At 42.2% G+C, this 27,053-nt stretch overlaps 3 protein-coding genes across 3 annotated transcripts; 1 reads left to right on the forward strand and 2 right to left on the reverse strand.

The window, feature by feature from the left end:
* Positions 1–7,100: 7,100 nt before the first annotated feature.
* On the reverse strand, positions 7,101–10,670 carry sec61b (SEC61 translocon subunit beta). The gene is made up of 4 exons (XM_035164021.2): positions 10,509–10,670; positions 9,902–9,999; positions 8,720–8,824; positions 7,101–7,671 (listed from the first exon to the last, which is right to left on the reverse strand). The coding sequence occupies exons 1-4, from the start codon at positions 10,509–10,511 to the stop codon at positions 7,584–7,586; spliced, it is 294 nt and encodes a 97-aa protein (XP_035019912.1). The 5' UTR covers positions 10,512–10,670; the 3' UTR covers positions 7,101–7,583.
* A 251-nt stretch (positions 10,671–10,921) lies between these two features.
* Positions 10,922–15,629, forward strand: alg2 (ALG2 alpha-1,3/1,6-mannosyltransferase). Its single transcript, XM_035164019.2, has 5 exons — positions 10,922–11,078; positions 11,997–12,168; positions 12,286–12,423; positions 13,063–13,230; positions 14,088–15,629. The coding sequence occupies exons 2-5, from the start codon at positions 11,998–12,000 to the stop codon at positions 14,826–14,828; spliced, it is 1,218 nt and encodes a 405-aa protein (XP_035019910.1). The 5' UTR covers positions 10,922–11,078; position 11,997; the 3' UTR covers positions 14,829–15,629.
* A 201-nt stretch (positions 15,630–15,830) lies between these two features.
* On the reverse strand, positions 15,831–26,206 carry LOC118113699. The gene is made up of 5 exons (XM_035163635.1): positions 26,153–26,206; positions 24,356–24,568; positions 16,697–16,820; positions 16,224–16,525; positions 15,831–15,947 (listed from the first exon to the last, which is right to left on the reverse strand). The coding sequence occupies exons 1-5, from the start codon at positions 26,204–26,206 to the stop codon at positions 15,858–15,860; spliced, it is 783 nt and encodes a 260-aa protein (XP_035019526.1). The 3' UTR covers positions 15,831–15,857.
* Positions 26,207–27,053: the final 847 nt, after the last annotated feature.

Here is a 27,053-nt window from a genome sequence, read left to right on the forward strand (position 1 = left end):
TATAAATATAAGCAGTTGGGTTTATCTTATTATTAAAAAAATCGGCAAGGAATTTAGTGAATATTGAAACTATTGAATGGGTTCTTTCCGGACTTTTATACATCCTTTCATTAAGTTCCATGGAAGTTTGCATACAAGCCAACCAACAGCCTGGGGTGAAGACATAACCTCCTTGACAGAGATGATAAACTGAAAGAATTCCAACGATGTCTTTCAAACTACAACAACATCAGTTGATTGTAATGAGGAATATAATTATGAGAGCCAGGTGATCCCCAGACAGCGTGACCCTCCCTCTGCCTCACCTCTTTCTGCTGAACTGCAGAGCTGCACAAGGAGTGGAAAATACAGTCGCCTAAAAATACACGCAGACAACACGCTTACAAATACACACACACAGCCTTGCTCACACAGGGCCAAGTGTCTTTAATATTAGAAAGCATTAGAAACCCTAACCACCCCCTCAACCCTCCCACCCTGTCTCCCCCTTTTATATAAATCCAGCAGTGTCCAGCGTGTTCCAGAGGGTCAAGTCTGATCTGCTTCGCTGCAGGGCGATAGTGAGCGAGGGGAGTTTGGAGGTGGTGGTGATGGTGGTGGCGGGGGGACACATACCTATGACATCACAGCCCAGTTGGCCCTGCATGCCTGCAGCAGTCACACGGGGCATCACCAGGCCTGATGTGTGCTGATGGGAGGGGATATGTGTGGGAAAAGGTCACGGGGACCAGCACGGCCTCCATCCTGGGATTCTCCCTGTCACAACACCCCTTATGTGCTCGCGCTGTGGCGTCTATTCACGCTGAGGTTTGGCTTTTACAGATTATTTGACATATTTTCGTGTTTCTGTTTGCCTGTGGTTTGACACAATTTATGTTTTTAGACTGATCCCTCGCCCGGTGCGTGTCTTATGAAAAAGCAAAACTGTGATATTCAGTTTCCTCTCCTGTGTCTTTTAGGTTTGATTGTACTTGAGCCGCCACACATTGTTCCGTTCTGTTATCTGCTAAATCTTCTTCTGGCTTTCGCCCACCACTGACGGCCTCCACTTATTTCCATCTACCTGTAGTTATTCATAGTTTCTTCTTTCCTATCTCTTGTTTCTGATCTATTTCTTTCAACTCACTGTTTGTTTTCTTTCCCTTTTCACTATTCTTTGCTTTTAACATTAACCGTTGGAGCTACATCCTCCTTCGAGATCTGTCTATTTTTGAAACATTTCTCGTCTAATCAGATTTTGTCACCAGCACATTTTTCTTTTCTCTCTTTATTTCATTTTTGTTTTCATACATTTAACTTGACTCTATGTTAGATTAGATAATAGATTTAATAATGTCTTAAAAGGTTTTTAAAATACTTTGCATATATTTGTGAGAACATCATTTCACGTCAAAGTCCTAATTCTATTCTCTCTCGCTTTAAATATTTCTTTTACAGGCTGTTAGGAACTATATGGCCAACCTGAGTTTCCATTTAAATACCCAGAAAAAGCATAAATGCTGCAGGACGTTTGATTAATGGGGATTAATGCGGTTTCCAGAAAATGTATTTATTGCCTTTTTATGTTATTGTGAACCGGCTATTTTGTTTAAGAGAAGAAAAAGTCAAGAGACACTGAGATACTGCTTATTAATGACTGACAGTATTTGTCTGTCTGTTCGAATGGGCTTCAGTAATGAGGTTGGTTGTGAATAGTGCAGATGTGGACGTGTCCGCTCTGAAAAGTTGATCAGTTGAGAATTTTGATCTCAATCAATCAATCAATCAATCAGATTTTAACCGTACAGCCCAAATTACACTTTTCCTCATCGGGATGGTCCGATGGGACATCCTCTGCCTTTAACACTCAACTAGAGTGAAGAACAACTAACAAACAAACTCTCTTATCATGAGAAAAGACAGTGCCTAACATTAACAGAGAGGTGTATCAATGTTTGAAGTATTTATACAAAAGAAAGGGACCAATGACCATAGTAATGATAGAGGTATTGCCAGTAATATTAGTATATGTGGGGATCTTTGACATAGATAGGCATATCCATCAGTGGAGCCACTTGTATTTCAGTACTATTGATTAAAACTGACAATACAGGTTTTAATAATAGTACTAAGGTCACATTGTGTCACTGTAATATGTATACAGTATATATATATAAATATAATTTTATTTTTACAGATTTTACAGTCCGATTTGGAACCTATGTATTCCTAACTGATGACTCTGTTGGGACATAGTGGGCTGATGAGATATAAGTTAATAACAAAGTCAGCTGTTACTCAGACTTCTATTTCCTGTAACAGTTACACCTATTAAGTGAATGGGCTTCACGCTCTTCATCTCTCATGCATAAAGCACGAGGTGAGGATTAGAGAGAGGGAGAGAGAGATGAGGTACTGATAGATGCAGACTCAGCTTTGGCTCCGACTCTTACGCTTCTTGTTTCTCTCTGAAAGAGGATCCACGCCCAGAAAGACCAGGGAGCCTCCAGCTGGCACACACACACACACTCATCCACAAATTCTCTTTCTTGTCCAGCTCCCTCTGACCCTCCTGTCCCACATACAGGACATATGACAGCGACCATGTGATCTGGATGGCAGAATATGTGGTCAGATTATTTTACAGTGAACAAGCTCTCACCTCCCAGCAGAGCAGCCGGAGCTACTTGAAGAAGGACACACCACTCGCCTGCCATTCCACTGACTAATCACTGCCTGATCACTGGTCTTGTGATTAACATGAGTGCATGTAAACACAGATATAAAGATGGAAAGTAATCATTTGCTGTTCCTCAGAGATGGGACTCAATGTATTTAATTACTTTACTTTGGTAGAATTTTCAGGCACTGTATCAATATAGAAGTCACATATTAAAGTAATTTACATCATTGTAAATTCAGAAATGTATGTACAGTACATTTCAGAATAAAGGAAATAAAACATACTGTTATGTAAAAGCTGTTTGTAAACACGGTTTTCACAAAATCAACTGGACGGATTTCCCCAAAACTTAGTGGAAGGATGGTATGTATGTGTGAGTCAGTACATCAGATTTGTTAAAGTTTTTCAACATTTTCACAGTTTTCCCCGGTAATAATTAATAGATCTTCATGAAAGAAATCAGGCATATTTAAGGGATTGATATCTATGAGTGTTTGAAAATTGGTGCAGCTTGTTTATTTAAAGGGACTCTTGGGCCTTGGTGCTCTACTGAGTGCCATTCTGGTATTCTACTGTTTTATTGCTACTTTTACTAAAAGAATTGGAGCAGAATACTTATTCCACTAGTACCAATACTTATTATACTTGTGTATTACAACATATTGTCAAAAAGATCTCTATGAATGAAATGAATAAACTGATTGGCTGGTGCACAGCAATTATACCATTTCACATTACAGATCCGATCAAAGTTGGCTGTTCCACCAGCTCTTACTTTTCGGGACATCCCTCGGGATGCACTTGGTCAGTGAGCGAGGATCGATTCAGCTCGTCTGTCCATTCATTCCACGCTTTACCGACCATGTGATCTGTTCAAAAACACACACACATACTTGACATTGGTGCATGCAAGACTGGCTGCCAGACACACTCGTCTGAGGCCGGAGTATTCTGCAGTCTTTGACAGGAAAAATAAGAGTTTCAGATCACAGGCCCTCTGCTGCACCTGATATCCTGGTGGCTGCAGGCATAAACATGAGTGTGATGGATGCAGGAGTGAGAGAGAGAGAGAGAGAGAGAGAGAGAGAGAGAGAGAGAGAGAAGGAGAGAGAGGGAGAGAGAGAGAGAGAGAGAGAGAGAGAGAGAGAGAGAGAGAGAGAGAGAGAGGGACTGACTTTTCATGCTAAACCACAGAGCAACATGTGTCATGTAGAACAGAAAATACATGTGACCTATTTACAAAGTGTACGTGTGTGTGTGTGTGTGCGTGCGTGTGTGTGTGCTCACCTCTGTCTAAGTGAGGGGCCATCCCTTCTAAAAGTAAGTGGTTTGTTAACCGGATATGGGTTTCTGGTGAAAAAGACACAGAGGAAGTTCTTCTCTTCTTTCTCTCTCTCTCCTCTTGTCTCTCGGTCCTGTCTTTTTCTTCCCACGAGACAAACGTTAACTCGCATGTGAATATCAAAAGAAACAAAGACTTTGCTCGTCTTGTAACATAACATTAACGATGCTGACAATAAAATATAAGTAGTAAATATGTATCCAGACACAGTTTATCTAATAATCTCCTCTGCAGGGGGAATAAATCACTCACTTGTAAATTCCACTTTGAACAAAGACGAGCAGTGTTTTCCTGAGAACTGTTCACAAACCAACTAGTTGACGTGAAAAACTCAGAAATGAACTATTCCTCCTGTGTTCTTTAACGTTATAAACCTTTTCATGTAGTGTTTTTCTGTATAAAAGCCATGTTTTCTCTGCGTCACCCTGTGTAATTGATGCAGAATTAAAAGCAAACACACCCAATTCACTGTCTCACTTCAAAGAAAGAATCGAAAGGTCGCACTCTTGTAAGTCAGATCAACTCATTTGATTTTGTTTCTAGAGACTGATATTTCTGCAAACTGTCATCTTCAGAAAGAAGTGCAACTATTAGAACTAACTATGAATCAGGGGTTTCACATCGGAGGTCTCGTGGCTGCATGAAGTACAGTACACAGAAACCTACAATTCAAACATTTCCACGTAGCCGATCTGAAAACCAACAAATGTCAAACTGAAAATAGAATCAGCTGAAAGTGAGTGACTGAACGGTGTCATCGATGCCTCTGTCTGTCTGTCCAAAACACAATGACTGAGAACTCTGGTCCCAGCATTAGGACATGAACATTTCTAACTCATTTTTCCAGCCCTTGATGAAACGCTGAATTGACTTGTATGGATGGTGTCAAGAGGAGTTTGGAACTACAGGTTGCAGCAGAGTGTGTGTGTGTGTGTGCATCACGGTGCTCCACATGCTGCCGAGGCCTGTTCGACTCCTGTACACTGAGGGACAACGTCGCCACGGCTCCTTCATATTTAATTCTTATGTTGAATTATTCTGGCTCGGTGCCGTGTTGTGCCACCGTGAATTGGGTCATGAAGTTTGTGAGGGTATCAGAGTGTGTGAGTGTGTGTGTGTGTGTGTGTGTGTGTGTAGGTAGGACAGGGACAAGAGGGAGAGTGATGTGGCAGTAGCGCCTGAGTCTGCCACGAACACTGGAAGCCAGTGGGAAAGCAAAGCCATAGCAACAGAATAAATTAATGAACAAGATCTGAATGCTATGTTTAACGCACAAGATCTCCCTCTTGCTCTCTCATGCATGCACGCACAAACACACACACACACACAATCCATGCCTGCTGGTGGTTTCATATTCAAAACAGATACCTGGTGATGCATGTTGGGCCTGAACTGCCTCTATAACTCCACAACATCCAGCTCTCAGCAGCCGTCACTACACAGAACATCAGGATTTGAATTGTTCTTCTAAAGCAAAAACACATTTTAACATGACGTGAACTTTTAAAGCTTTTTTCTCATCCCTTGATTTTGTTCTGCTCAGCTCTATTAGTGTTTTTTTCGTCTCAAAATAATTTTTCAAGATGAGAAGCACACGATTATCAAACTTAACCACATGATCGTGTTGTGGTGGCGAGTGTGGTTTTAGAAAAATGTTACATCCCATAGTATACGACTAGGTAAGGAATCACCACAGGGAACATGAGCATGAGACAGAGCCTGAGCTCAGCCAGTGATGGTCAGAGAATAGTCTGCAGCGCCCCCCTCAGGAGAGGAAAGAAAAACACCAGAGCAAAACTCATGACAAACATTCAGGATAGGTTTATAGGAGGACTCACAAATACTCACAATATTAAAATCCGCTTTAGATTAACAAGAAAACTGATTGTTAGACACTGAATATTTATTTAGAAGCGCTTTATAACTACATCTTGAATTGATGTGTTTCAGAGAATATTTTAAACAATTATTATTGTGTGCTGGCTATGTGCACATACATGCTTTCCAACATCATCTGATTGTTCTGGCTGTAGATTTCCATGGACCATCGGCTGGAAAAGGGAAAAAGATGATATACTTGACATTTAGACTTGTCACGCAATCAGACATTAGCATGTTTCTGATGTCCTGCATACTGTATGTCTTCTGGTCGTCCTCAGGCATTATGGAGACTTCACTTGCTACTTTTTAAAGACTAATTTAACTCGTCCTTGATTGCCATACCCCGGAGCGTACAGTACTGGAGACCACTGTCTTTGAACCTCCATTGAAGCAGGTTTACTGGGAGGTTAAAACTCTCATCCAGTCATTCTTCACTTTAAAAAGCAGCAGGTACAGAGACAAGTCTGGGCTTTTCTGCCTGTACAGTGTGTGAGATGTGTAGTCTTGTAAAGGCAGACAGGCAGAGCACTAGGATGACATGACTAGTTTGACGATTAAGGTAGATTACACGGGTGTACAAGTCGGTGCCAGTGTAGGTTGAACAGATGAAACAGATTGATGGGATAAGTAAGTGAGGCGCTGCCAAGATCTTCAGTCAGATGACTTGCAATTAGTTTGTTTAAAGCAACTGTCTGAGCCATTCATCTCTCTCTAAAATTCCTGTTGCGTCTTGAAGCAGTGACATGTTCAATGCAAATGTTGTTTAAACAAAAGGTTGCAAATGGTAAATGGACTATATTCATACAGCGCTGCTGATTATCGACTTAAAGTTTTTAGTACCATTCAAATTCACCCATTGACAGAGCTTCAATATCCAGCACTTTTTCTATCACACACCATTTAAACACTATCAGCAGGGGCAATTTAGGGTTCAATATATTGCCCAAGGACATTTCAAAATGCAAGCAAGGGGACATGGGGATTGAACCATCGACCATCTAGATAGTGGACGACCCTCTCTTCACCCTAAGCCACAGCAGCCCAAGTGGAAGTGCCCTTTGGAAATTGCACAATAGTTCACCGAAGGTTTAAAGCTAGAGCACTGCCTCACCTGCAACTGAAAAACTTGTCAAGAAACTTTTTCTCTCTAAAGACAAGATTCTACTTAATGTTAAAACAAGGGTCACAAAAAAGTAAAATTTAGACAGACAATGATTTATTTTTCCTTTTTTTATTGTACAATATTACAATTATATTTTGTACAAATGCAGGTTAACAAAAATGCAAGTCAGGCTACAAAGAGAAATGTTTGCTGGGGGCCTGAAAAGAGTAGTGTCTTTGAGCACGGCCATGAACCTTCATGCAGCAGATCTGCTGCTGCGTCGACAGAAAGCCACAGACACAAACACACAGACGTCACAATGGTGAGGTGGGCGAGAATGTTTACTCCCGGTCATGTGATCAGATGTTCAAAACACGGGTGGACAAAAAAAACAAAACAAGGTGGTTACCAACATCAGTTGAAGATGAAGATTGTGTAGTAAAACAGTTGCATATCAATCCAGTTTGTGTGTCTGTGTGTTGCAAAGATGACGAGGAGGGGAACTATGAGCGTAAAGTTGTTGTTCATTTCTTGTTTGGTCCAGTTCCAATGTGTTAAGAAGCCGAGTCGCAGGGTCAGAGGTCATCAGGTGGAGTTTAAGAGCGGGTGTACTTCCCCCAGATGTGCAGCATGAAGACTGAAGCAATGAAGAGTAGACTCATCACCAGCACTGGCACCGGGCCACTGTCACAACAAAGAGACACTGATTAACACCCAGATTGACAAACACACACACGCACATTTGTATTCTCCCATGGGGAAAGCGCGACTGTGGGAAGTGGGGACAACAATAACTACGCAGGTTTTAAAGAACAACAACCAGAATCATTATATATATCTACACACAAAACACACACACACACACACACACACACACTCGGATCACGAAACAAGCCTCGACCCTCCGCTTTCCCTCACTACTTATACAAATGTGAGAATCTGTGAGCTTGACCCTCACTTCTCTTCTTTTTCACAGCAAACACAAGACACCGAAAATCCCATAATTTGCGGTGACCCCGACCCGAGTGAGAGTCTCGGTGGAGTGGCTGATTTTATTGATGAGCTTCGGAAACATGGAGGGACTCTCATCTCTCAAGGAGGGTGGGAGTGAGCTGGGGGGGGTGGGGGTAGAGGGGGCACATCGCTAAGTAGCAGCATTTCCATGCCAACCATTTCCTCTGCTGCCCCCCACCTCCTCCCCCCTGTCAGAAGGCTGTAATTGAGTTGACCTTTCAGAGTGGATCCTTTAATGAAGCTTTGAGGCTGGCGTCTAACGCAGAAACAAACATGCACTCGATATACAGCACTGTATGGCAAGTCTGCCCTCCTTCGACTGCTGGAGAGACGCACTCAATAACCACCGCGGCACCATCGATCAACCCGGCCACGAGACAGGATGCCTTCTCTAATATTCGGGACGAGGATGCAGCGGAATAAAAGTTTATGTGCTCTTCTTACACAAACATAATTGCGTGTATGTGGATGCACACTTAAATGAAGCGGATCCAAAGCGCTGAAATTATTTGTTTTACAACGGCGGCACGTCTAACCAATTACCTGCCATTAAACCTGATGAACATAAACGACATTAATGATGGCGCCTGTATCGTATCAGACATCCTGAGAATTAGAGAGAATCTTGGTGGGAAACGTGTTAAAAATATCAAAGGCTAAATTCATGCTAGTGAAAGTTGTGAAGTGCGTGTGTGTTATTTTTATTAACTGCACTTACACTTTGAGTCCTGGTGAGTCTTCTGTGTAGAAGCGCCACATGCCACCAGTGCCCGCCGATCCTGTGGTCCTGCCACCGCTGCGTGTACCACTGCTGGTAGCTTTCCTATGGAACACAGACAGATATAACACAACACGTCAACAATATGTTGATGCAGTAACGTAACCATAGTAACACAGACAATATAAATATCAAAGACAATTCATTTTATATTTTTCTTATGAAATAATAACAAGACATAAGACTGGAAGCCAACATTTTTTAAAACTCCTCCTTTTTTTTACTCTTTTAAAAATCAAGCCTCTAGAGAAACTAATAGGAATCACGAGACCATTCATTCTGAGCGAGTCATTTAGAAAAAAACCTGTTTGCCATTTGAACTGTATTCAGAGACTAACTCCGACTACAGTAGTTAGTGATGAAATATTGGGGTGATTCATGGCTGCTTCACTCTGTGATGAGATTAAACTGGGGTTAATGAGGTAATGAAGATGGTGATTGTAGAGGGAAATAATGAGGGAGCTTAACATTGAGCCTCTGATTACACACTGATTAAGTCCCGCAGCACAACATCTATCTGCTGCTCCAATCTACAGAGGGCACCCATACTATCTGAAATGTATCAATCAGTCTTTACAGTACGATGACATCAGCAGGGTGTTTGGAAAATAATTATGGAGAGCATGTTCAGGCCGAGACACAACACACGATGCATCAATGTTTGACGTGAAGTGGCCGTCAATAGCTTTAACTGTACAGTGATGGTCAGTGAGGTGTAATACACAGTTATATGGGGGTTACAAAAGAAGTATAACAGTTTAAGTGCAAAGCAACTATAAGTGTCTGAACTCTGCTGAAGTGATGAGCAGCCTCCTTCCAAAATAGATTCTCTAGGTGAGTGTGATGGTTGAAGAACAGTGGTGTCTGACACGTCGGTCCAGAACCTTCCACCGGTGCAGAAATGGATCTTAGGCAATATTGTCAGATTCAGACACTTTACAGATTTCTCTGACTACCTGGAGACCCTTCATGGACTGTGAGGGACTACTATGTTTTCCTTCATTTGTCATCCATCTGTGTGGTGGAAAGTTTACCCACTGCATATCTGTGTGTGTATGGATGACTGCAGTTTGAACAGACAGAAGTGTGGAGGTCAGATAATAAGCGTATGTGTGTTTATACCTTTGTCGGACTGTGGAGCCTGCGGCGCGGGGGGCCACAGTCTTACTGGGGGAACGGCCAGAGGCCCCAACATTGGTTGCACTTACTGCTGGTCCAGGCTGCAGGAGAGAGAAACACCAGATTTAAAAATCACACGAATGAGAAACAGCTCAGTCAAACCAGATATCTGTCACTCACACACACACACACACATGTAAACACAGAATGTAAAATCTAACCTGTAGCATAGAGACACTTAATGACTCATGGATATCTAATGTACATTTGATTGACAACTGTACAATATGTCATGTTAGAGACTGATAGCAAAGGCCCTGACTGAGAGTCCACACTATTCCTTGGTTTCAACATCTGGTAGTTAACTCACAGAGTCTCCACCACATGCGATCACAAACATGTTACAGTGATTGACTGAGAGCTGCACTAGATGAACATGTGTGTTTTGTGACTGTTTAAGTTGTAGGAAATTAGCCACGTCTACAATTGTTGAGCTAACGTTAGCTAGCAAGCTAACGGATAGCAAAACGCTGTTTCGGGTCTGAATGACTGCGTAGAAACAGCTGAGCTTTGACTGCGGTGATAGTTCGGTGTGAGGCGAGAGTCGTACCATTTTGTTTTAGTGATGAGGATGTGTGCTGTGAATCCGAGTCCTTCTTCCAGCCGATGTCCAGGTCAGATGAGCCGCAGTCTGTGAGTTGACGGGTGAAAACTTAAGAAGAGAGACCACAGGGATGACGATCGTCTGAAAAGGACACGACTGCAAAACACAAGACCAGCGAGGGCGACCGAAGAGAAGCCTGAGCGGGCTGACAGCTTCCAACACAAACAATAATGATACAGACAATAACTTCAGAGCTTTTCTTCATGAGACATCCACTACATTTACTTGAAAAATATATATTTATCATAGTGTATTAAATATAGACATTTACTTTGACTTTAATTCGAAGGCAAACGAGTGACGCGCTATGACTCTGAAGGAGACGTGTCCCCGTTAAGTCGAGGAAAAGGACGCCATTGTGGTTCTAACGGGAAGCGCAGGTAGCCTGGGCTCAAGGGCTGATTTGAGCCAACATGGCGCCCGACCGACACAGTTTCAAGGCGGTAGTAGTGGCTGCTGCGGGCAGTAGATAAGCGTCAGCACAGGTTTCCGAGCTTGGACAACGTAGAAGCGAAGGTAAACATGTGTTTATATTGTAATGTGGTTGTGGTCGTTTAGAAATAGTCAAGTCAACTGTCCAACAAGTTGTTCATCTAAAAGCTGTTATACTTCCATTAGCTACAGGCTAGCTGGTATCATTATCTTATCTATGTGCAAAGACACGTATGTCACATATTATCAAACCTAATCTAAAGTCTCGTGTGTGTATTTACCTGCAGTTCGGTGCCAAGGCTTCTCCTCTGGCTGGCACGTGGCACAGTTCTATGGGAACTGGTGGTCATGGTGGTTAGCAGACAGTAGATGGATGTATATTATCTCATAAACAGCCATGACGTGAAGTGTTGTGAAATGTAAAAGTTACAGAAAATAAGCTAAATCACTCCATCTCTAAGTTTACCATTAGATCTTTACATCAAAGACTGGATGTTTTTTGTTTTGTATCAGTGATTTATTTGTTTTGGATTTAAAGTGGTTTGAATTCCACTGAAAATTAAATGTCTCTTTGGTGCATCTCACAGCCTTCATTCTTACAAAGGTTCAATGTGTAGAAGTTAGTGGTGAAGTGTCATGTTGCAGCTGAACACCCCTCACCTCACCCTCCCCTTCCAAACATGAGAGAGAACCTGTGGTAGCCTTCAGTTGTCATGAAAACTCAAAAGGTGTTAAGTTTGTCCAGTCTGGGCTACTGTAAAAAAACATGACCCGCTCCTGATGTAAATATAAAGTATTTAAATCTAAAGGGCCCATTCTAGGTTAAAGAAAACAACAATTTGTACAATTTAGATGAAACACACTAGTGAAAACATCAGTAGGATTATTTTATATTCAATTTCTTCCAATAGATCCCTTTCACCTAAATCTCACACACTGAACCTTTAAGTACCAACAGTACTACAAGTTTTCACTCTTGATTTGATCCGTTCTTGTGTGCAGGATGGTGCGGGTTGTGTTCCTCCATCCAGACCTGGGTATCGGTGGAGCAGAGCGGCTGGTGGTGGATGCTGCTGTCGCCCTGAAGTCTCAGGGATGTAGCGTTCAGATCTGGACGGCCCATTATGATCCAACACACTGCTTCTCAGAAACCCTGGACCCAGACCTGCCTGTGGTGCGTAAACCCACCTACACTGCGTAATCGTTTCTCTCAAAGATTCACAACAATGGCAAATATATAACACGGAATCGGTTACATATGATTTCATTGTTTCTGCTACTCCTCTAACAGGTGTGTGTGGGTGACTGGCTTCCCACCAGTGTGTTTGGTTACCTACATGCCCTATGTGCCTACCTGAGGATGATCTATGTAGCCCTCTACCTGGTCTTCTTCAGTGGGGTGGAGTATGATGTCATCTTCTGTGATCAGGTGAGTTGTCAAACAGCTCTGCTGCTCAGAGAATAGCTTCCTTTGTGTTGCACAGGGGTCTGTCTCTTAGTGTCTCACCTTCTTACTACACCGTGTCCTGAAGTGGACACACCCTTGCTTGTTTTTTTTACTGTTTTGTATTTCACACAAATACACAAAGGTACCACCCTCTTACACATACAGTAAATACAAAGGAAACCTATTGTATACAGATCGGCTAGATAACCATCACTCTCTAAGTTAGTACAATTAGCCAAAACATGTCACGCGAACAGTGATTTTAGTGTTGTGTTGGTTTTTGTGTTTATTGTTTTTGTCTGTTTTTGTGTGTTCTTTGGTGAGTTATGTTAAGTCTGTGTTTAAAAAAAATAAAGGCTTTTACAAAATTTCCATTGTGTATTATTTCATTGACAATATACTGGAGTTATAAATGTTTAGCAATCATGTTACATTTTTTATTTATTTGTTTTGTTCTGTCTCCATATTTAGAAAATAACAGTATTGTTGTATTCTAAAAATTACAGAAAACAACAATAATGTAATTTTCTAAATATGGAGATAGAACAAAACAAATAAATGAAAATTATTATTTCTGGGAAAACACTATTTTTGATATTATCAACTTTCATTCCACCTCAGGTGTCGGTGTGCATCCCGATGTTGAGACTTTCCCGTCAAAGGAAGAAGGTTTTGTTTTACTGTCACTTCCCCGACCAGCTGCTGACCCAGAGGAGGTCAACTCTAAAGAAGCTTTACCGGGCTCCCATTGACTGGCTGGAGGAACGCACCACGGGAATGGCTGACATGGTACGTAATGGCTGAGGTTGGTAGACAGGCTCATACAAGAGAATGTGATGGTCTGGTTACAGGACAAGACTGTTTTAAATATCATTCAGATGCATGTAAATCATCTTTTGAAAAGGTGATAAGGAATGTTAAACAAGCAGTAAAGCAAAAGCAAATGTATACAATATATCAAAGCATTAGAACAGGTTAAAAATATAAGAATAAAACTTTTTTTATTTGCTTGAGATTTGATTTTTGACTGTAGCAAGATGTGTATATAATTAACTGTATATATTTTTATATATATTTGCTGGACATGGCATGGATCAGGCAATACAATGAAGATACCAATCAATATATAATCAATATACAAAATATTTCAAAAGCAATTGCAGGATAGAAAGGCAAATTGCCTTCTGGAAAAAAACAAGTGGAAAAAAAACTACATTGGTTGTTCAAGTTTTGACTGTTTGACAGTTTCCAAATTATGTCTTGTATTGTTGTCTAACTCTATTACAATACTTGGTTGCTGCAGTTCATACACACTTTTGATTAACTGGCCAGAAATACACACAAATCATTTAAAAAAAGACAATAGTTTATCTTCTCAGAATTACTTCCCTGACTTGCCTTCACTCTTGTATAAAAATACAAGGTGTAATATTGAATACACCAAGGTGATTATTTAAAGTGTGATACAGCTTGATCTCCACAGGCAGGCTGTTGTAAAAAATCATGGCCCTGATAGAAATGAAATGACATTTCAATTTAAGTCTAGACTTACGGCTAATCACAGACCTCAGGCTGCTATCCAACTTATAGGAACCTGTGATATATGTGCGGCCCTTATGAACTAATCTCTCTGTATTTTCTCTTAGATTCTGGTAAACAGCAAGTTCACTGCAGGCATCTTCAGAGAGACCTTTCATAGTCTGAGCAGAGTCCAGACAGATGTCCTCTATCCTTCCCTCAACACACGTACCTTTGACCAGCCCTCCACTGAAGCACAGGGCCTGGAGGGGCTGCTCCCTGAGGCCACCTCCTGCCTGTTCCTCTCTCTGAACAGATATGAGAGAAAGAAGAATCTGGGCCTGGCTCTGGAGGCTCTGGCCTTCCTGAGGAGCAGCCTCCCTCCAAGCCAGAGAGCAGACGTTCACCTGGTGGTCGCAGGGGGCTACGATGACCGAGTTACTGAGAATGTTCAACATTACGTTGAACTGAAAGAACTGGCAGAGCAGCTCCACTTAAAGGACTGTGTCACTTTCCTGCGTTCCCCCTCTGATTCACTGAAGGTGGCACTGTTCCAGGGCAGCGCCGCCGTGCTCTACACCCCGAGCAGAGAGCATTTTGGGATCGTTCCCGTGGAGGCCATGTACTGCTGCTGCCCTGTTATCGCCGTGAACTCTGGGGGGCCCCTGGAGAGTGTGGCAGACGGGGAAACGGGCTTCTTGTGCGAGCCTACGGCCGAAGCCTTCTCTGAGGCCATGGGGAGGCTCGTCAGGGAGCCGCAGCTCCGCAGGGACATGGGACAAGCTGGGAGGAGGAGGGTGCAAGATAAGTTCTCTCTTCAGGCCTTCTCTGACCAGCTGTATGGGTACATTGTCAGGCTGAGCCAGTGATGTGAAGGTCGGAGGAGACGCAGGAGAGAACCAGCGCAATAGTGCACCACGGACCACTGGAGTCGTCTGAGTTGAAACGGATGTTTTCTAACAGAGAATGTATGTGTATATGTGCAGGCAGGTGAGGGGGTATTAGAGGACAATTAATCAGCATTCCCTTGGAGGGGTTGCTGCGAGGGAAAGAAGGATGGAATCTCTATACTAATTAAGAAAAGAGTAACGAGTTTACCAACCGTATCTCTGGAAAAATACCACCCCTGAAAGTGTGTTTACGTTTGTGTGTGTGTGAATATAACCGTGTATGTGTAGCAGCGTGGCAACCAAGAGCCTAGCAAATGAGTGTACCAAAAGGATTGATTGTTCGACTGAAATGTTTTTGCACTGTGTATGTTGTTTCTTGCTTTTCTACAGTAGCCTTTGTCTTTGTGTGTTTGGGGGATGATGAAGAAGAAGAATGCAGTTACAGCTATGTGCCATCAGACAGCACACAGTCCCAGATCGATAAACAGGATGCTTTCCGCTACTTCCTGTCCACCCAGAGCTTAGTTCCCCTCTTGTATTCACGAGAGGCTGGCCTGTCCATGACTCTTGCTGCAGTGTGGACGTTATTAGAAAATGACAGAGTGTGTCTGGCTTTATTAGAGGTCTGGCTGATGGGCGGTGTGCCTGTGTCTGGGTCATTATCAACAAGGAGAATAGCAGAAGGTCATTGTGTCTGCGTGCTGGCCTCCTCAGCCCTCCTACTGTATAGAAATGCTCTTATTGACATTCCTGAAGTCTTAATAAACAAGAGGACAAATAGTTTTGTGACTTTTATGGGCTTTGCTTTGTTGGTAAGTATTTTTGGCCTTTAATAGAGTTTGCTAAGGATTTCGTGGGTGAGCATAGAGACAGAAACATTGTTAATGCAGCGCACAGATTAATTTGTTCCTCGAGTTGTTCAATGAAACATTCTCAAAGTAGCAGTGAAGGATTTTTTTAATTTTATTTTGCCTCCTGAACAAAGTTGGTGCGGCAGACGCACATATCTCAAGTTTCTGTCTCCATCCGTTGCTGCATTATCATTTGCAGAGTCTGAGTTGTGTCCACATGTGCCTCATTCTTGTTCTTAAAGGGAATCTAAAAAAGTAAAAATAATTAAATTAGGATATACCCAATGATTATTTTCATAATTGGCTGAAATACAGAAAATTATCGGATTTGGAAACCTGGATCTGTCAAATGTCAGATTTTTTTTAATTGAAAAAATACAGTGATGATTAATCAGTTAACCAATGAGTTACTTCGTTATAACATTTGATTTAGTTCTCTTTCAGTCTTTTAATCATTGCAGCTCTACAAAGAATTCCAGTTTGTCTGGTTGTAGATATAATATTTCCACGTCACTGAACTCACCTGGTTGCACACAGCGTGGCCGTACCGGACAAATGTGGCGAAATGCTCACTATTGAAGTTCATCAGGTCGTATTTGAACTCCTGCAGCAGAAAAGTGTCAGAGCGATGCCTCATCATCTCCTGTGTTGACGGAACCAGGTTGTGTTTGTTGTTGTTGACCCTGATTCGAGTTCCTGGAGGCAGTTTGATATCTGCAACGCGCTGCGTGCAGACTCTGGTCTTCTTCAGAACACGGTCAGCGCTCGACTTTGGAACCATCTGCTGAAGGAATCTGCGGCAGGCTTTTTGTGTCATGTTCTCGTCTAGAAGGGAAAAATAAAAAAGATGAACTGTCGGTTAATAAACCTGGTGTATTTTAGTTGGCAGAATACAATAAAAAAAAAAAAGTAAGGAGTGAATTGGAGTGAATAGCAGAGAAAATATCTACTCGAGACATAACAGGTTAAAAACAATGTCACATTTGAGTTTCTTACCTCCCACCCCAAAATGGATGACCCAGCCTTCTCCAACATAAACCCCCCAAAGAGACAATCCCAGCAGTGGGTTCACAAACTCAATCAAGTCCCCGTAATCTGCCGTGGACACACTCTGATCAATCTGAAGAGAAACAGGTTGACGTCAGAGCAGTTTACTGTTTTACATGCTCTTTTATATCTTTTTTTACTCGTTGGATTCAAATGAGAATAAAATGCTACTAATGATGACAATCAGGAAAATAAAATAAAGTCTTAATTTGAGTGACATTTGAAGGACTCCCTGTTGGGGACAATATTCAGCAAACAATGCAAAGCTGCAGAATTAATATAGATCTTAAAATAAATAGACTCAGTATGTAATACAAGTATATTCTTGCATATATAATAACATGTTTGTAATAACATAATTACACATAAATATAATTTTTTAGGCAAACGCACACCTTCAGGAATGTAGGGAGGTACCACTGGACTAATAATATAAAGTAGACTGGATGTATTAATTAACACACCTGTCGCCATGTCTTTTTGGAAAACATGCTGTTCCAGTTTTGCAACGGATCTATTGTTGCTGTCGGCCGAAATCAAAAGACCAAACGGACTGAAGAGCGTTTTCAGATTGTGAGGCAGTGTGACCCGGTTGTGTAATAATTAAAATGCCTTTATTAGTCACTGATAGCCTTGACTGTGGATGTTTCCGATAAATACGTTACCTATTAATCTCAAGCTGACACTCTGTAATATCTAATTTTCTTAAATATGTTTTTATCTGTCATTTGTCTCAGTTTGTTTAAAAACTGTAGCTCCCCTGCTCAGACTTTTCAATTCCCACATCTCGTATTGATTCAGACATTTCTTCAGAGTCAATTCCAAAAGCTGAAATGCAAAGAAACCGACAGTAACGCCACTTGTTTTTCAGAGCTGCAAATTATTTGTCCCAATAGGTCCAATTAGAGCAGATGGCCTTGGTTTGATTTGAAATAGATACTCAGGTCTAGTGTTTGGAACATCACAGAGATTTGTCAATTTATATATCTATGTGATATGGATATTATTTTTAATTTTTAATATTCAGTATCTGTTCAGGCCAGAAAATCCCAGTTCTATATATTTACACCTGTGACATTTGCTCTGTTGTTGCTTGTTTGATCTGTTACCGATCGGCAAACTCAATAATGGACATTGATTAATTACTGATCTATTTATCCCGACACAAGATTGAGAGTAAGATACTTTACAGCCACTTTAATGTAGTTTTTATGAAACTTAATCTTAATCTGAAACGTAATGAGTTTAATCAGCCCATAAAAAATAAAGTAACAAATCTCTGAATAAAACTTAACACAGAATAAAACTTTAGGAAAGGTTTTGCATAAAACATGTTTGAAGACAACATGTAAGTGAGTCATTACAGTTCATAAAGAAGCACTGAGCCAAATGAATTGTTTCCTTCCCAGGAAACTGCCATTGTTTTTAAATTAAGAACCCAGTTAGTTTAATTTTCATATTCATATTATGAATTACATGGGTATTTGTGGTTGGCAGTTATAACTGAGCTTTTATTTGAAGCCCTTTGTGAAACACTGTCGGATAAATTTTAAAAATATGACACCGAACGCAAATTAGACAAGAAAATGAAAGTCGTTTCCATGGTACACAATACAGTGTTACGCTGTATAGTAAGATTAAAGAATGGAAACTCAGAAATTAACTACACTACCTATTTATAGAGAGTTTTAAGAATATAAAATGCTAACAGAGCAGGAATAAAAGCAGATCTGTGTGTGTGTGTGTTCCACATGCAGACACATTAAGAGTCGATGATGAGGGGGGCTTTCCTGCAGTGATTTAGGGTCCCTGCTCAGCCAAATGATAAAAAGGCCCAGAGGAGCCTGTGAGGGGGGGCAGAGACGCACAAACACAAACACACAGCAGTAAACACTCATCAGTATTAGCTCCGTGTGAATGTGTCCCACTTTACTAACTGCCCAGACGGATGATGTGTGAAGTCTCTTCTCTCTTTACCTCAAAGTTGTGTCCCCTTCCAGCCCCTCCACCCTCGCCATCCCCTCTCTCTCTCTCTCTCTCTCCCTCTCCGTGCCCTGTGGTGTGGTGGTTATTGAGATCACGGTGTGTCTGAGTGGCAGTGATAACCGGTACCCAGGTGCCACTGGCACATGGTGTTTAATTAATTAATGAGACCGCGGGGTTGGTTTTCTAATTCCACGTAGCCAGCACAGGGTTGTGGGGGGAGATAGCCTTGGAATGTTTAGGTGTGTGTTTTCAGGCGAGGAGAGGAGAGATGTATGTGGGAGTGTGTGTGTGTGTGTGTGTGTTATGGGTGTATATCTATTTTGTTGGCAGTTTGGGAGCTGGTTCCCTTGTTAGTGGAATATTAAATATGTATGGAATATTTTTACTCGCACTTTTAATCACGCCTTGTGATTGGGAGTTAATCATGGGCTAAATGGAGCTGATGATGAGAGGAACGCGGCGTTAATACATCAATCTGAACTCTGCTGTAACGGTAACCAGGTCATGGACTCATTGCCCTGAAAACAGAAATGTACATGAAATGTAAACACAAGAAGTGGATGGTGTTATAGTCTGTGTTATACTGGTTTAAATGTAATGAACTGGGTGATGAAGAAGTAAGACTGTTAGAAGTCAATTTACATAGAATATAAATACTTATATACATATTAGCATTTATTTCTCTATTTTTTGTGAGATTATTCTTCCAAACAGGAACAAAACCATTCCTCTCAAACATTTTTCAATTACATTTACCAGCAGAAGCTGGAGGGCAAGAAAACACAAACATTATAATAAATAAATATAATAAAACATTTAAATGACTCTAATATACTAAGAGGTTACTGATAATTTGTCCCAAAAAATTAATTACATTCATCAGCTCGTTTGCTTTATATTATAAACTCTCCAAGAAGGAAAAATAGGAGAGCAGAATAAAAATGATGGATTTCGTCCAGGGCTTAAATGTTGAAAAAACATTACAACCACATTTTATTTTGTATTTTTACACAAAATAAGTATAATATTTCAGATTTCAGATTCAAACCTTTATTGTCTCTGTACGATAACATTCTTGTTGCCCTCTGATTTCCATTGATAGAGCAGTAATACTTGATTGGTTGAAATAAAAATAAAAAGGAAGTTATTAATAGAGAACACACTGAATAAATAAATAGATATAAAGTATATATAAACAAAATATATGAAATATGTAGTATGAATATTGCAAAGACAGATTTAGAAGAGTCTGTTGTGTAGCAGTAGTACACAAATAATCAAATGAGGAACAATATGCAGTTGTATGATAAATACAGTATATATTCTGTGCTGTGATGGAGAGTACATCGAGGAGAAAGAGCTTTCCTGCTCATGAACGGTAGAATATGCTCAAACAATACGAAACCTGCATTTGTATTCACAGCTCATCTTTAAGAGCAGTTTTACATGGTACATGTTAGCAAATTATGTATTTCTCACTTTACTGCTTCCATAAACTATTCAAATATATGAGCTTACACCTCATAAATGTTAACACTGCACAACTCTCACCCTCACACAGGCAAAACAGTCGTTGGAGCCGGTTTCACGGAGAGAAGGAATGATTTACTAAAGCTGCATAAAACTCATCTCTTGTGGGAGATCACAATAAAACTTGTATAATCTCTGATAGTGGAATATTATAGATAGCCTCTATAAAAATAGCTTTATGGTGCAGGAAAGAGAAGTATTACGACTCGTTCTACTCTACGTGTTTTCTGGTTCAAACCATCTTATAGCTTCAAGATAAACGAGACCATAGATTTCACTCAGCAGACGTCATTTAAATCACACTGGGTTTATCAATAAAAAGTCTTGTTTCACATGTCAAGTTATGAGGAAATGTCCACCAGTGTTGATAGGGTGCAGTCAGATAAGAAACAACACATGATAACGGTGAATACAATTGAAAGTAGGAGGTTGCACTCTGCTCCGATAAAAGAATACGTAACTTATTGATGATAATAAATAATCACCTACGTTTCCATTAATCAATTTGCCTCCGATGTTTAATGTTTAGACTGAGACAACACACATTATTTTATTCTGTCAAAGTTACCTGGCCGAGATGCTTTACTGCTGCTCTCATTTGCAGCAAAAACATCTGGTTGCATTAACAGGAAAAAGCACAAATCTGGAACGTTTGTGTGAGATTGTAAATCCACTTCACAGCGTAGCCCCAAACTTAATAATGAACATGATGTCTGTGGTGGTGTTTAAAACCACATGCAAACCTAGTGCAATACTTTTTCATGTAGCTCAGCCAGTTGGATGGACGCTAGACCGGAAAATATGATCTGGCAAAAAACTGCTGGTACAGATAAAGCGAGGACAACAGCAGGGACGTGTGGAGCCTCCGATCTCAACCCTCCAACTCCATCCTCCACAGAGATGACTGTGCTCTCCTGAATGACAAACGACCTGTCAGGTTAATGTAACAAGTCCAATTAAACAGCAGCAATATGTGTAACAGAGTCCAATATGCAATTGTAATATCTAATGTTATAATTACACAAAATCAGTTATTACTTGACACGTTTAGGCCTCCATAGACAATATGTGGAATGTTTGAGAAAGTTTCTGTACTCCTATGTCCACTTTTCGGGAGACCCATCCTGATAAAGGTGTGTCTCCCCCTTCACCTCTCCCCTCTCTGTTGTTGTACTCCATGGGAGAGGTAAGGGACATTTGGGTCGTTCAAATTTCTGTATTTTAACCTCACAGTCATTATTTTTGTTTGTTTATACGCAAGCTTTAAGTTATTGTGTAATAATCTATCCCAAACTAAAACTAAAAATGTCAGTTTTAGATTTACGATTGTGTACAGACTAAACAAATGTAATAAATGGGCTTTATAAATGTTATAAACGTTTTTTCTTTACCTAGACAGGGCCAAACTGTGTCTCCCACTTTCCCAACCCAGTTGGGATGACACAACACTCATCTCTGTGTGACAAGCGTTATTTTGAACACACAAACACAGACAGATATCCTGGCTCCCTGGTTGCTCTTCCTGGAGCAGCAGGGTGTTGCAGGAGGAGGAGGAGGAGGGAGGAGAGGGAAGCAGGAGGAAGAGGCAACAGGAGAACAGACCTCCCATTGAACTTGGCCAGCTTCCAGCACTCATTCATCCAGTACTCAGCTGTGAGTCACTCACACTGGCTTTAAACAAACACATTAACATTTGTGCGAACATTACAGGAGTGCTCACTTGTCTATGCACACATATAAATGTTGTCATCACGTCCTAATAGATACACACACACCACAGTTTAACTCCCTGTGTGTGTTTCTGCAGCACTTTTACCTGCAGCATTTTCATTTTTTTTGCTTTTTGGGGTCTTTAACGACGAGGGGGCTGGGGTCAAGATACGTTACGGTGGATTTTAGGGCTGTGTGTGTGTGTGTGTGTGTGTGTGTGTGTGTGTGTGTGTGTGTGTGTGTGTGTGTGCAGGCAGATGTACAGAGTGAGGCTGGTACACACTGATCCAGGGGCACCATCACCCACCTATAGCCCAGAAGGAGCTCACACTCGCCTGCGGGTACGACACCGCAGCGCTGTGCAGGAGAAGCTGAGCAGACCCCTGCACAGCTGGGTGGGATAACCTCCGGTGATTACACTCACAGGGGTGATGTCAATCAAGCTGACTGCCTGAATATGTGTGTGTGTGTGTGTGTGTGTGTGTGTGTGTGTGTGTGTGTGTGTGCACATGTGGGACAATGCCACTTGATTGTTGATGCAAGTATGCTTTATGTACAACTATGCATTCTTGTTTGTGTTTGTTTGTTTGTTTGTTTGTGTGTGTGTGTGTGTGTGTGTGTGTGTGTGTGTGTGTGTGTGTGTGTGTGTCTGTGCGCCCAGTGCCCAGTGATGGCCTGTTAGATTGAGCTGTCAGTCGAGAGGCACCAGATGAAGATTAATGGAGCGGGCAAACAATACGAGGCTGGCAATGATCATAAATATGCTAATGGACATTATCAATACACACTCACTGACATGCATGAGAGAGAGAGAGAGAGAGAGAGAGAGAGAGAGAGAGAGAGAGAGAGAGAGAGAATGAAAGAGAGAAAAAGTGTGTGTGTGTGTATGTGTATACAGTATTTATGCAAAGATTTTGGATAGGAGGTGATTCAGGTTACTGCGTTGAAATAATTCTCCCTCCCCTTGGGAAGACCACACTCACACACACAGACACACACACACATATTTAGACCATCAGTGTGTTGGCGCTGACTGACGGACGGGAGAGACGGGCGTCCCATGTGTTATGTTTGGGTTGTGGGCTACATGAGGGAGGGGAGGAGGACGGGGGCTCATTGAGTAGATAACATGATTGGTGTCACATTAAAATGTGTTTATTTAGCGTGTGTGCACGCGTGTGTGGGCGGGTGAGAAGGGCAGTGGATAGCGATGATGACTGTGCCAAGCCTCTGATTAAGACTACAGGTTCAGCTAATGGCACAATGAGAGGCTGATTAAGAGAGGAGGAGATGGTGAAAAAAACAAACAAGCGGAGGGAGATAAAAGGGATGGATAGACAGATCCATTCACTAAACTGATGATGGGGCTCTTTGTTGTCTCATCCCATTCTGTGGTTCTCTGGGGTCCATCCAGTGTCTGCAGCATGCACTCATTTTTTAAATGAAAAGCCTCTTTCTTCATCTCTCTCTGCCTCCCGCTCCTCCCCCCTCTCCCTCTCCGCCCATATGGGTCACACGGAACAAAAGAGCAGTGCAGGGGCCTGAAAACCTGGTCGTCCACTCCATCACCTGAAAACACAGCTCTTAACCTCCTTCTGCCGACTTTTCACCTCCAGTTGTCTCCTCTCCTGCCGCCTCCTGAACACTCCACTCTGCTCCACTAGGGTCCGCAAAGTCCACTGGGAAATGTCGGGGGCTCACAGGGCTCACAGGGCTCTCCGACCTTCCTTGTCCTTTAAACACACATGCACTCCTACGGTCACAGACACACGCTATCCATCCGATCCTGATGGAGAGTGTAATTTGTGTGTGGCAGGTTTGCGATGGATGGAGTGTGTAGAGTAGACGTAGGGAAGTGGTTATGATTAGGGCTAATGAGCTCACAGGGGATGCTGGGTTAGAGAAGGCCGGCCAATGGTAGGCTTGGTTCAGATACACATCTCTGGAGGGTCCCTGCTGAGCTGAGGCCCCTTGTATCCCCGTGGGAATCTTTTTTGTGTATGAGTGTGTGTGTCTGGATGGTTCCACTGGTCCCTGTGGTCATTATACACTCATTCTGCTGAGCTGGTTGTTATCGGGCTCCATGGACAGGAGTAGTTAAGCATTTAGATGTTGAACGAGAGCGGTCATTAAGTCAAGGTCACTGCGACTCAGAGGGACTCGCTTGTTTTTGGAGTCTTATTGAGCATAATACTCTTGGAAGCAGAGCAGAAAAAGTCAGTGATGATGGCTAACACTGCATCAGTGGGAAGTGTGGGTATGTGCGAACAGGTGTGTGTGACAGTGAGTCATTCTGTGTGTCTCATTATCATGCATCGTGTGTCAGTGTTGTCCAGGAGGCTGAGCCTCCATGCCATGCTCCAGGGGAGAGTTATAGATTACTGGCTGGAGCAGGCTGGGACCAGGGGAGCCGCTGGAGCCCAGACCCGAGAACTGTAGGCTGGGCACGGTTCTCAGCTCATCAGCCTGTCTCTGGAGGCTGCGGAGCTTAACCTGGAGCAAGGCTCTGATTAACCAGACTAATGACGGTGCGGCCCCTAGCTCCCACTGCCCAACACCATAATCACTGCTTAAGGCCCTGACCAGTCGGCGTGTCTATATGGAGACAGAGAGAGAGCGGTGTCACAGCTTAATGGATAAGTCTACTGACAACAAGCATTTTAAGTCAGCTGTCAATACGAGCTTTGAGAGTCATTCCCACGGATGCACTGTGTGCAAAGCTGGAATGAGATCAAATACATTCCGGGCTTAGATACATATTTCTGTTTGTCAGCTATACCTGTGCATTTAGCTGAGTGTGTGCATGTGAATATGTGTCCCTGTGTTTGTGTGTGTGATCACAGTGTTGAGGTGTTTAATGAGTGCTGATCGATGTCTCATCTGTGCCTTCTTATCTCTAAAGCAAACATTTCATCAGCACAATGGAACCTCTCAGCCTTTGGTACACACAGAGACCCCAACAGACAAACTGCACAAACCAAACCAGGTATGCAAATAGGACCAAGACAGACATGCTTTTCATATCCCACAGTCACAGAGAATTACCCAATAAGTATAATAAGAGTGTGTGTCTTTTTGGTCTGTGAGTGGGAAGCAAGGGAGGGGAAGGGGTGGAGGTGCACTCGCTCTGCAGCCAGAAGAACATGTCAATAGTTCTTACTTTCGTCTGTGAGTAAAGTGATTTCTGACATCTCCTAAATGAGGCCCTGGGGTGGAGGGGCCTGCAGCGAGATCACAGACCTGCTTTATGACTGTTTGCGCGAGTGGGAGAGTTAGAGACAGAGGTAATAGCTTGACGCTATAAGTGGGTCTGAGTCGATAAGTGATCTAGCTATACTGTCCAGCAGAGAATGAGGTGGGGGGTATCCAACGTAGAGTTTAGATGCCAAAATAAAAAGAAAGAAGCCACGGGGGGTTTACTGCTGCAGCTCTATGAAGGGATCAAATGATACCTCTGCTACAGATACACTGTAATACATGAGCCACTGAGTGGAACAGGAGAGATAAGGAGCTGTTAAATATGTTTAACTGCATTACAAATATATAGAAAGAGAAGGCAGATTTTAGTTTAAATGATTGAAGCCAAGGGAGAACATTTTTCTTATTGTCATCAATAAGACAGTATCAACTAGAAGGGCATTCAAAAAGGCTGATTGGCCACTTGATCACCATATTGCATACGTATTGAGATCAGATCCATCCAGCTCATTATCCAGGTCTGAACCAAATTTTACCTGTTCATAGATATTAGCACTCACATGATCTCTTCTGAAAGAAAGTGAAAAAAGAACATTCCTTCACTCCAAACGTTAATGTGTTCTTCCTTGGATCATTCTCCACCATGCCATCCAACAGCAATGAGATCATAACCCCCTCCTCCCTAAATGTGTCACTCTTAAATATGTAATCAATTCTCTTAATCATTTTTGGACTAAAAACTTTGTCAGATCATGTCACTGTTGGTTTTGGTCCCCCTCGTCGGATCTGTTAATAGTAACGACACTGTAGGAAATCATAACCTTTATTGTTTAAGGTAACAGAGGGAAGAGCAGAAGCAGTGGCAGATATGAGTGTGCACAACTTACATGTATGTTCAATCGGCCACATGAGTCTGCAGGGGCTGTTACTTACTGACTACGCCTTCCACATCACTACTGATTCCCAGCATCCTGCGCTTACCTTGTGTGTCCGGATGCACAATTGTGTATGGTTGGCTGTGTTGCAGGTATGCATTTTTCCTATTAGTGTTTGTGTGTGTGTGTGTGTGTGTGTGTGTGTGTGTGTGTGTTTCGTTCCACCTTTGCAAGTGCTGGTTGATGGCTAAGCAGACGACAGATCCAGGCATGCACTCATAGCAGCTGTGTTTCTGAATGGATCCAGCGGCCATTGTTCTCCTGTCACTAACTCGTCTCTCAGGCCCAGGAGACACACCACTGACATTTACCAGACTAACCCCCCTCCCTCCCTCAAACCCCATACCCCCCACCCCAAGGCGAACCTCACCCTCTCCTCACTGCTCCTCTCCCACCACCCTTTTCCTCTCTCCTGTCTCATTCTCGCTCTCCGTCTCCTCCTGTCTCTCTCTCTATGGCCTGACACGCGTGGACAGATGTGTGCGGACGGTGTGAGTGTGCGAAGCCGAGTGAGTGTTTGTGTTAGGCCCTTTAAGGCTATTAAGATAAGATTGGTACGCCCAGAGTCCCTCATTACCCAGCAAGCATTGCTCCCTACATGAAATGGTAATTGGGAAGGGGAGAGAGAGGGATCGAGAGGGTTGGAGTGGAAGTGGAAATAATACGAGGATAAACGAGGGATAATTGGACGGATTGAGAATAAGAGGAGCGATTGATCAGGTTGATTTGTGTCTGCGGAGAGAAGCGGTATGAATTGAGGGGGGGTTAAAGGTCACACACTCTTGTATGTGCAAACACGTATGTGCAGAGACATGATAAAAAAAACACACATTTTTAATGCATGAGGGGTTGTTCTTCAGAACTGCACGCTGTTCAACGTGAGCTTAAATTTCACACGTTAACATGCACACAGGCATGTTAGAGCATGCAGGGAAACTCCGAAGAGG

Source organism: Hippoglossus stenolepis, chromosome 8 (assembly GCF_022539355.2).
Source record: "Hippoglossus stenolepis isolate QCI-W04-F060 chromosome 8, HSTE1.2, whole genome shotgun sequence".
Classification (NCBI taxonomy): Eukaryota; Metazoa; Chordata; class Actinopteri; order Pleuronectiformes; family Pleuronectidae; genus Hippoglossus; species Hippoglossus stenolepis.